The 11,008-nt window shown below is 44.3% G+C and overlaps 2 protein-coding genes across 13 annotated transcripts in view; one reads left to right on the forward strand and one right to left on the reverse strand.

Annotated features, from left to right (window-relative positions):
• Positions 1-7,690, forward strand: part of LOC110499205 (putative sodium-coupled neutral amino acid transporter 10) — a 30,504-nt gene extending 22,814 nt beyond the window's left edge. For 6 of the 12 annotated variants that reach the window (XM_090212814.1, XM_090212815.1, XM_021576181.3 and 3 more), the window contains 3 exons: positions 1,806-1,826; positions 5,215-5,352; positions 5,515-7,690. In XM_090212814.1, the coding sequence (XP_090068940.1) occupies positions 1,806-1,826; positions 5,215-5,352; positions 5,515-6,626 (1,271 nt within the window). In that variant the 3' untranslated portion in view covers positions 6,627-7,690. The remainder of the gene's footprint in view (positions 1-1,805; positions 1,827-5,214; positions 5,353-5,514) is intronic. The other 6 variants (XM_090212818.1, XM_090212816.1, XM_021576182.3 and 3 more) reach the window with 1 other exon arrangement.
• A 437-nt stretch (positions 7,691-8,127) lies between these two features.
• LOC110499223 (NADH dehydrogenase [ubiquinone] 1 alpha subcomplex assembly factor 8) lies at positions 8,128-10,397 on the reverse strand. Its single transcript, XM_021576217.3, has 3 exons — positions 10,038-10,397; positions 8,842-8,952; positions 8,128-8,745 (listed from the first exon to the last, which is right to left on the reverse strand). The coding sequence occupies exons 1-3, from the start codon at positions 10,116-10,118 to the stop codon at positions 8,725-8,727; spliced, it is 213 nt and encodes a 70-aa protein (XP_021431892.1). The 5' UTR covers positions 10,119-10,397; the 3' UTR covers positions 8,128-8,724.
• Between the last annotated feature and the right edge of the window lie 611 nt (positions 10,398-11,008).

An 11,008-nucleotide genomic window follows, 5' to 3' on the forward strand; every position in this document is an offset into this window, starting at 1 on the left:
ATTCCTGACATTTAATCCTAAAAATGCCCTGTTTTTAGGTCAGTTAGAATCACCACTTTGTTTTAACATTGTGAAATAATAGTAGAGAGAGATTTATTTCAGCTTTTATTTCTTTCATCATATTTCCAGTGGGTCAGAGGTTTACATACACTCAATTAGTATTTGGTAGCATTGCCTTTAAATTGTTTAACTTGGGACAAACATTTCGGGTAACCTTCCACAAGCCTCCCACAATAGGTTGGGTGAATTTTGGCCCATTCCTCCTGACAGAGCTGGTGTAACTGAGTCAGGTTTGTAGGCCTACTTGCTCGCACAGGCTTTTTCAGTTCTGCCCACAAATTTTCTATGGGATTGAGGTCAGGGCTTTCTGATGGCCCCTTCAATACCTTGACTTTGTTGTCCTTAAGCCATTTTGCCACAACATTGGAGTATGCTTGGGGTCATTGTCCATTTGGAAGACCCATTTGCGACCAAGCTTTAACTTCCTGACTGATGTCTTCATATGTTGCTTCAATGTATCCACCTAATTTTCCCTGCTCATGATGCCATCTATTTTGTGAAGTGCACAAGTCCCTCCTGCAGCAAAGCACCCCCACAACATGATGGTGTTCTTTGGCTTGCAAGCCTCCCCCTTTTCCTCCAAACATAACAATGGTCATTATGGCCAAACAGTTCTATTTTTGTTTCATCAGACCAGAGGACATTTCTCCAAAAAGTACAATCTTTGTCCCCATGTGCAGTTTCAAACCATAGTCTGGCTTTTTATGGCGGTTTTGGAGCAGTGGCTTCTTCCTTGCTGAGCGGCCTTTCAGATTATGTCGATATAGAACTAATTTTACTGTGGATATATAGATACTTTTGTACCTGTTTCCTCCAGCATCTTCACAAGGTCCTTCGCTGCTGTTCTGGGATTGAGTTGCAGTCTTTGCACCAAAGTACATTAATCTCTAGGAGACAGAACGCATCTCCTTCCTGAGCGGTATGACGGCTGCGTGGTCCCATGGTGTTTATACTTGCGTACTATTGTTTGTACAGATGAACGTGGCACCTTCAGGCGTTTGGAAATCACTCCCAAGGATGAACCAGACTTGTGGAGGTCTACCATTTTTTTTCTTAGGTCTTGGCTGATTTCTTTTGATTTTCCCACGATGTCAAGCAAAGAGGCCCTGAGTTTGAAGGTAGGCCTTGAAATACATCCACAGGTACACCTCCAATTGACTCAAATTATGTCAATTAGCCTATCCGAAGCTTCTAAAGCCATGACATTTTCTGGAATTTTCCAAGCTGTTTGAAGGCACAGTCAACTTAGTGTATGTAATCTTCTGACCCACTGGAATAGTGATACAGTGAAATAATCTGTTGTAAAAAAATTACTCCTGTCATGCACAAAGTAGATGTCTTAACCGACTTGCCAAAACTATAGTTTGTTAACAAGAAGTTTGTGGAGTGGTTGAAAAACGAGTTGTAATGACTCCAACCTAAGTGTATGTAAACCTCCCACTTCAGTTGTCCCATTCCATGCTTTGTCTGTATTCTTTCTCTCTCTGACTTGTACCGCCTCTTTGTCTGACTGCTTCTCTCTCTGTCTATCTCTCTATTCTCGCTTTCCATCTCAAGTGTGTCTTTGGCAACAAGCTTTTGCCTGGTTGTTTTTGAAGAGTGGATTCTCTCGTTACTTTCTCGCTCTTTGGCTTGATTCACTCAGGACACTCCGCAGCACATTTTTGGTTTCTCTCTGCTGACTCACTCTTTCTTTTCTCTCTTTCTCGCTCCTTTTCTTTTCCTCTGCCGGGCTCCTGTCACAGTGATAAAAAAGATGGTTGCAGGTATGAACTCCTCTCTCTCCTACTGTATTCACATCTAGTCATTCAATCAACTAATGAAGTCTGGAGATGAGAGCGTAGTATCCAGTTTAGTAATATTTTCTAGTTCTGCCCCCCCCAACCCACATGGCCATAATCCCCAAGTCCTAACCCACCTCACGCCCTCTCACACAGTATCCCCCCACCTTGCCTAAACTGCTCACATCTTGTTTGTAGCAACCATACCCTACATTAGTTTGACTGAGTTATCCCTCCTCCAGCCCCCCACCCATAAACACATCCCTATGCTGTTTGTTTGGATAAATCGAATGCTCCTTCTCCCTCCGATGTAGATACCAATACTGCTCAATATACAGTGCATTCGGAAAGTATTCAGACCCCTTGACTTTTTGAACATTTTTTATTACAGCCTTCTAAAATGTATTCAATTGTTTATTTTTCTTCATTTATCTACACACAGTACCCCATAATAAGAAAGCAAAAACAGGTTTGGCAAAATTTTTGGCAAATAATTTTTAAAAAACTGATCACATTTACATAAGTATTCAGACCCTTTATTCAGTACTTTGTTGACGCACCTTTGGCAGCGATTACAGTCTTGAGTCTTCTTGGCATGACGCTACAAGCTTAGCATACCTGTATTTGGGGAGTTTCTCCCATTCTTCTCTGCAGATCCTCTCAAGCTCTGTCAGGTTGGATGGGGAGCGTTGCTGCACATCTATTTCTATCTATTTCCTGGGCTCAGAGACTTGTCCCGAAGCCACTCCTGCGTTGTCTTGGCTGTGTGCTTAGGGTTGTTGTCCTGTTAGAAGGTGAACCTTCGCCCCAGTCTGAGGTGCTGAGTGCTCTGGAGCAGGTTTTCATCAAGGATCTCTCTGTACTTTGCTAATTTCATCTTTCCCTCGATCCTGACTAGTCTCCCAGTCCCTGCTGTTGAAAAACATCCCCACAGCATGATGCTGCCACCACCACCATGCTTCACCTGAGGAATGGTGCCAGGTTTCCTCCAGACGTGACGCTTTGCATTCATGCCAAAGAATTCAATCTTGGTTTCATCAGACCAGAGAATCTTGTTTCTCATGGTCTGAGTCTTTAGGTGCCTTTTGTCAAACTTCAAGTGGACTGTCATGTGCCTTTTACTGAGTGGCTTCCGTCTGGCCACTCTACCGTAAAGGTCTGATTGGTGGAGTGCTGCAGAGATGGTTGTCCTTCTGGAAGGTTCTCCCATCTCCACAGAGGAACTCTAGAGCTCTGTCAGAGTGACCATCGGGTTCTTGGTCACCTCCCTGACCACGGCCCCCCGATTGCTCAGTTTGGCTGGGCGGCCAGCTCTAGGAAGAATTTTGGTGGTTCCAAATTTCCTCAATTTTTAAGAATGATGGAGGCCACTGTGTTCTTGGGGACCTTCAATGCTGCAGACATTATTTTTGTCGTCTTCCCCAGATGTGTGCCTCGACACAATCCGGTCAAGGAGCTCTACGGACAATTCCTTCAACATAATGGCTTGGTTTTTGCTCTGACATGCACTGTCAACTGGGACTTTCCAAATCATGTCCAATCAATTGAATTTATCACAGTTTGACTCCAATCAAATTGTAGAAACATCTCAAGGATGATCAATGGAAACCGGATGCATCTGAGCTCAATTTCGAGTCTCATAGCAAAGGGTCTGAATAGTTTATTTTTAATACATTTGAAAAAAATGTTTATTAAAGATATTTGCTTTGTCATTATGGGGTATTGTATGGAGATTGATTTATTTCACCTTTATCTAACCAGGTAGGCAAGTTGAGAACAAGTTCTCATTTACAATTGCGACCTGGCCAAGATAAAGCAAAGCAGTTCGACACATACAACAGAGTTACACATGGAGTAAAACAAACATACAGTCAATAATACAGTAGAAAAAAGTCTATATACGATGTGAGCAAATGAGGTGAGATAAGGGAGGTAAAGGCAAAAAAAGGCCATGGTGGCAAAGTAAATACAATATAGCAAGTAAAACACTGGAATGGTAGATTTGCAGTGGAAGAATGTGCAAAGTAGAAATAAAAATAATGGGGTGCAAAGGAGCAAAATAAATGAATGAATGAATGAATGAATAAATAAAATAAATACAGTAGGGAAAGAGGTAGTTGCCTGGGCTAAATTATACTGTAGATGGGCTATGTACAGGTGCAGTAATCTGCACTGACAGCTGGTGCTTAAAGCTAGTGAGGGAGATAAGTGCTTCCAGTTTCAGAGATTTTTGTAGTTCGTTCCAGTCATTGGCAGCAGAGAACTGGAAGGAGAGGCGGCCAAAGAAATAATTGGTTTTGGGGGTGACCAGAGATATACCTGCTGGAGCGCGTGCTACAGGTGGGTGACGCTATGGTGACCAGCGAGCTGAGATAAGCGGGGGACTTTACCTAGCAGGGTCTTGTAGATGACATGGAGCCTGTGGGTTTGGCGACGAGTGTAAAGCGAGGGCCAGCCAACGAGAGCGTACAGGTCGCAATGGTGGGTAGTATATGGGGCTTTGGTGACAAAACGGATGGCACTGTGATAGACTGCATCCAATTTGTTGAGTAGGGTATTGGAAGCTATTTTGTAAATGACATCGCCGAAGTCGAGGATCGGTAGGATGGTCAGTTTTACGAGGGTATGTTTGGCAGCATGAGTGAATGATGCTTTGTTGCGAAATAGGAAGCCAATTCTTGATTTAACTTTGGATTGGAGATGTTTGATGTGGGTCTGGAAGGAGAGTTTACAGTCTAACCAGACACCTAGGTATTTGTAGTTGTCCATGTATTCTAAGTCAGAACCGTTCAGAGTAGTGATGCTGGACGGGCGGGCAGGTGGGGGCAGTGATCGGTTGAAGAGCATGCATTTAGTTTGACTTGTATTTAAGAGCAATTGGAGGCCACGGAAGGAGAGTTGTATGGCATTGAAGCTCGTCTGGAGGGTTGTTAACAGTGTCCAAAGAGGGGCCAGAAGTATACAGAATGGTGTCGTCTGCGTAGAGGTGGATCAGAGACTCACCAGCAGCAAGAGCGACATCATTGATGTATACAGAGAAGATAGTCGGTCCAAGAATTGAACCCTATGGCACCCCCATAGAGACTGCCAGAGGCCCGGACAACAGGCCCTCCGATTTGACACACTGAACTCTATCTGAGAAGTAGTTGGTGAACCAGGCGAGGCAATCATTTGAGAAACCAAGGCTGTTGAGTCTGCCGATGAGGATGATTGATGATTTAATACATTTTATAATAAGGCTGTAACATCACAAAATATGGAAAAATGGAAGTTGTCTGAATACTTTCTGAATGCACTGTATGATTTATGAACTTGTAATTGACTCCCCCTGTGTGTGTTTTGGTATGTTCTAACCCTGTCTCCCCCCATGTAGAGGGTCAGTTGGACCATGCCGTTCTGCTGCAGGTTATAAAGGAGCAGCAGGAGCAGCAGAAGAGACTGTTGGACCAGCAGGAGAAACTACTGGCTGTCATACAGGAACAACACCAGGAGATGCACCCCAAAAAGACAGGTGTGTAAACACACACACACACACACACTCCGTGTGTGCACTCTCGTACATGCTCTAAGTTTATATTCTGATGCATGTCTAAGTGCTGAGTATGAGTAATTGAAATGTAAGGTCAGTTAAAGGCAAAGTAAATAATGATCTTTGTATCTTGTGTTACATTAGATGGAGCTCCAGAGGCTGATGCAGAGAAGGGAGTACAGGAGGAGGGGGGAGCATCCAAGCTCAAAGACCCAGATCAAGATGGCCCTGCCCTGGCCTCAGATGCCAAGGAGCCCAAAGGAGCAGAAGCTCTACAGGCCGAGCCTCACGTCCAGCCCCAGAATGAGGTCCTCCCTGTGGAGAAGAGTGCAGAAGAGCAGGTCGTCAAAGTGGTTCTCCCCGTGATCCCCAAGGAAGTAGTCCAGGAAGTCCCTAAACAGACGATTGTGGCAGGGGCAGCGTTGGAGGCCCCTAAGGAGAGGGAGCTGGGAGCTAGAGGGGTACCGCTGGGTCAGAAGGTGGCAGAGGGGGTGAAGGTAGAACCAGACCAGCCCAAACACAGAAAGGAGCAACCACCACCTGCTAAAGCTGAGGACGGGCCAGGGAAAGGATCGGTAGAGGCAGTAGTAGACAAGGACAAGGAGAGGATGGAGAAAGAGACACTGGAGGAGGAGAGGATCAATAGAGAGGTGCAGGCGAGAGTGGAGAAGGAACGGTTAGAGAGGGAGAGGAGAGGGAAACTGGTGAGAGAGCAGGAGATGGAAAAAGACCAAGTAAAGAAGGAGAGAGCGGAGAAAGAGAGGCTGGGAAAGGAGCGAGCAGAGAGGGAGAAGGTGGATAAGGAGAAAGCAGAGCAAGAGAGGATCCAGTGGGAGAAGGAAAAGACTGAGAGAGAGGTGATGGAGAGAGCGAAGAGGGGAGGAAGAGGGGAGGAACAGGCTCTGGCTGTAGCTGGGCCAGGACCTGTCGAACCAGGAGAACTAGAGGCTGTGAAGAAGAGTGGACGGGACCTGAAGGAGAGGGCAGCCGTCCAGTCAGACTCCAGGGACTTTCTGGAAGCCCAGCCCCAGGTGATCCACGAGAAGGAGAAGGCCAGGGACCAAGGAGACATGGACCTGAGGAGGAGAAGGAGAGCCCTGGGGGTAGGAGGTGCTGGAGGGGCAGGGGAGTCCAGGGAGGGTGAGCTGGAGCCCTTCTTGGACATGGGGGGGTCAGATCTCCATGCAGCCTTGGGGGGAGCACTGGTACACACACGCCAGATTAAACAGACCTCTGAGCTTGAGAGAGACGAGTAACAGGGACTGGGTAACGGCATACACGCACATGAATACGGTATAACATACACTCATGGACCGTTGGGTTGGACTGTGCGAATCCCTATATTTAAACAAACACTCTCACATAGTGGGTCAGACTGTGCACACACACACTGGGTCAGACTGCGCTAACCTTGTACACATCTTCATACTAATCACAACGCATACACACACTCTTTCTCTCCCCCACACAGTCATGTACCGTGGATCACACTCTATTGCCTTACCACCTGCCTTCACAATACCTGACATGTACAGGAGGAGTGTGAGTGTGTGAGATGCATTGATGTGATAGGGAACATTCTGGCTGCGTTTACACAGGCAACCCAATTCTGATCTTTTTCACAATTATTGGCAAAAGATCTGATCTGAATTGGGCAGCGTCTTCATGTGACCTTAGTCTGTGGGCATCTATTACCAAATACTAGTGCTTTCTTTAGTGCTCCTTCCATGATTCCAGAAGATACAGGATAATAGTGATGATAAAGATATTGTAGCAATGATCACATATTATTCTATAATAATATGCTGTATAATGCTGCCATAGATCTAGTCTTTATTAAAAATAGATTTGTATGTAAATGTTAACTTATTTTTTGTTTTCTCTGGGGTGAGATTTGGACTAGAATGTATGTTAAGCGATGCAATACCACATACAGAGTTTCCTTTTTTCCTGTGTTTTGAGAGCGCAATGTACCATCTATCCAATGACTTGTATTTTAGTCAATTTAAATCCCTTGATACTTCTAAGTGATTAGGCGTTTTCATTTTGGCTCTGGAAAGATTACGTGCTGGTGTTTTTGTTACTGTAGTGGTTTTGTTAAGCCCAATGTATGTTGGTTATCGTGTGCTGTGAATAGCGTCTATATGTTCTCTGAACTGTCGCTAAATGTCCTCGTGCTGGTTTCTACATATTTTTGGAAAGTGTTCAAAGAACATTTTAAATAGGGATCAATTGGTTAGCTTCAGTGCTCCTTCCAGATCATTTGACTCTTGATTTTGAAAACAGAATCATATTTTTGATGAATAAAAATAAGAATGTAGTGCTGTAGAAATGCGTATCCTTCTCACACACATACGGTACAATTCCAATATGATTTTATTTTTCGTGTGAGTTCCGAATCCATAACTCTGATTCTACATTCCATGTTCTTGTGCCTTACATGTGCTACAGCAGTGTTTCTTCTGTGACTGTAAAGGAATATGGTTCTTTTGTTTTGTCGTATCCTGTGTGTGAGGGCTCCACTGCTTTGTGCCTTTATCCTAACTAGGGGTGAAATGGAACGGGTCGAAGGGAATATCTTTATGCCTGTATTGAGATGTAAATGCATCATTTCCAGAACAGAAGTGCAATTAGTCGTCATCTCTATTCTTGTAGCATTTGAAACAGTGGCTTGGACTTCTTCAATGGTGCCCAGTGCTGTGGCTACCATAAGGAACAGTGAATGAAATGGACTTCATAGAGGGAGGACATCAACAGTGTCTTCATGACTTCTTTAATTCTGGGTCGACTCATATTTCTGAAAATGTCACAATATGAAATGTTGGTTGTCAATGTGTGTTGTGTACATTAACCAAAGAGAACCCCATACACCAATTTGCATATTTCTACATGACAAATTCACAGTCCTGCAAGTCTTCGGTGGTGGGTTACATGTTATTACATAGTCAAACGGTATGACCTTGACGCACTATTGAAGACTAGTTGAAACACCATGCTAGCATTACCTCTGTGACCAACAACAGGTCAAACATTATGCTTGTGGGACTAGTCAATATATATTTCAGCACCTGCCATCGTAGTACTGGTTCAGTAATGCATGATGTTCATGGAACAATGGGGACATTAGGTCAACTGCCTGGGGTGTAGTCATTAGTACAGATGCAAACGTTTTACAATGTAATTGAGCGTTTCTATTGAACAAATTCAGGTAGGTCCCTCCTCGTTTCCGTCCGTTTAGTTCCTAGTGAATACACCCCTGTTTATGTTGACGATAAAGCCTATGTCCAGCAGAATGCACTATATGTCCAGCAGAATGCACTATATGTCCAGCAGAGATGTGTTGGGCGGAATGGTCTACTTCACTCCCTTCTTGGCCTGCAAGACAATAAGATGATCAAGTCAGTTGAATTTATACATCAAAGACAGACAATGTCATACAAAGTGATGGAACACCTGTAATATGCCACTCACTGCTGTAACAATGCAAGTCTTCAGAGCATCAAACTCTTTAACACACAGGTCCTTTCTCAGCTCCTGTCTGCCTGTGGTAGTAGCTGTCACACACTTCCCATAAGCTGCAGCCTGAGGACATGATATTCAAAAGTCAGTATTTAGATCAAACTTCTGTTGGAGGATGATTACGGAAACACAATAGATATATTATTGTTTAAGGCAGTGTTTCCACCTTCTTTTATTTTACGAGCCTCCTCCCCAAAAGCATCATCCAGGGCCACAAGCCAAATTCCTTGGTGGGCCGCCCCAGTTATACAATGGTAGGAGAAACACTGGGACAAGTCCTCACATTGGCAGAATGACAACTTAACTTGGCTTTATGCTTTTGGATATTGTATGGCAAACAGTGGCCATCTATACTGAACAAAAATATAAACATGTAAAGTATTGGTCCCATGTTTTATGAGCTGAAATAAAAGATCACAGAAATGTTCCATATGCACAAAAAGCTTCAATTTTTGACAAATTTGCTTACATCACGCTTAGTGAGCATTTCCCCTTTTCCAAGATAACCCATCCATTTGACAGGTGTGGCATATCAAGAAGCTGATTAAAGCGGCATTATTATTACATAGGTGCACCTTGTGCCGGGGACAAAAAGTCAGCCGTTTTGTCACACAACACAATGCCACAGATGTCTCATGTTTTGAGGGAGCGTGCAATTGCCATGCTGACTACAGGAATGTCCACCAGAGCTGTTGCTAGAGAATGTGATGTTAATTTCTCTAGCATAAGCCAACTCCAATGTCGTTTTAGAGGATTTGGCAGTATGTCAACCGGCCCCACAACCGCAGACCACGTGTAACCACGCCAGCCCAGGATCTCCACATCCGGCTTCTTCAACTGCGGGATCGTCTGAGACCAGCGAACTGATGAAACTGAGGGGTATTTATGTCTCTAATAAAGGCCGTTTATGGGGAAAAACGAATTCTGATTGGCTGGACCTGGCTCCCAGTGGGTGGGCTTATGCCCTCCCAGGCCCACCCATGGTTGCACCCCTGCCCAGTCATGTGAAATCCATAGATTAGGGCCTAATTTATTTATTTCAATTGACTGCTCTCCTTATATGAACTGTAACTCAGTAAAATCGTAGAAATTGTTGCATATTGCCTTTATATATTTTTTCAGTATGAATTTGTTTGGTGGCTACGCACCTCACCAGAACACTGGGCAAACAGCTCTGGGAACCGTCTCATCCTCTCCCGACTGCGAGTCCACACATTTGTCCCCGACATGATCAGTTGTGTGAGCAGCAGCAGAGATGGACACTTGTTCAATACTCTTTGACAGTGGAAAAACAACGAATAACAATCTAATGCCCCAGCATTAGCTCTTGTACAATATTAGCGAAGTGTCATAGAAATAAAAGGCATTCGTAGGAAAATATCCACTCAAATCATTGGCTCGCCCAGACCATGGACGGCACCGGCACCATCTTGTTGACCCTGAATCAGGAAATGACACGCATGTAAATCTACAAACGTGATTTGTTAATTTCCACGTCCATCTTCTTCTGTGGGGTTTATCAGCGATTGGCAACCAACGTTATGGTGCATTACCGCCACCTACTGTACTGGAATGTGGGTCGGAGACCTGCTAGCCCCGTTAAAAAAAACATATTTAATACTGTATCTAATGACGTTCTACTCAGTATACTATTTAAACAAATTTCCTGTATACCCTTCTCCCTCATACTGGATCTCAGCCTCTCTCTTCCCGCTCATACTGCCTACACTGTATCAGTACATGCTCCACTGTCTCTGGTTTCCTGGCAAGAATCACACTTTCCTGCTGGATGCTTTTCTATCACATTTATAGTCTTATTCAACTGGCTGCTACATGAGCTAAAGGACTGCATACTCATCAATCCTGCACATGAATAAGAGCAAATAACTTCTCTGTCTGCCTTGACTTCCTCCACCCACTGCAAGGCCAACAGTATGGCCATCAGCTCAGCTGCATATACAGCCAGATGATCTGTAATACGTTTCCTGACTGCCACCCCACATTCTTGCACTACAAATGCTGACCCAGTATGTCCTTGGAAGTCCTTGGTCCTTGGCTGCCAAACCATACGCTATACTGCCATAGTCTATTACAGATTTGAACAATGCAACATACAGTA

Source organism: Oncorhynchus mykiss, chromosome 20 (genome assembly GCF_057628025.1).
Source record: "Oncorhynchus mykiss isolate SJ-2025 chromosome 20, ASM5762802v1, whole genome shotgun sequence".
Classification (NCBI taxonomy): Eukaryota; Metazoa; Chordata; class Actinopteri; order Salmoniformes; family Salmonidae; genus Oncorhynchus; species Oncorhynchus mykiss.

Coding starts and splice junctions, on each gene's coding strand:
- LOC110499223 (XM_021576217.3), bottom strand. CDS start 10,118: ATGTCGGGGACAAATGTGTGGACTCGCAGTCGGGAGAGGATGAGACGG. Junction 8,953..10,037: donor TTGCCCAGTGTTCTGGTGAG/GTGCGTAGCCAC, acceptor TCATGTCCTCAG/GCTGCAGCTTATGGGAAGTG. Junction 8,746..8,841: donor AGACTTGCATTGTTACAGCA/GTGAGTGGCATA, acceptor ATTGTCTTGCAG/GCCAAGAAGGGAGTGAAGTA.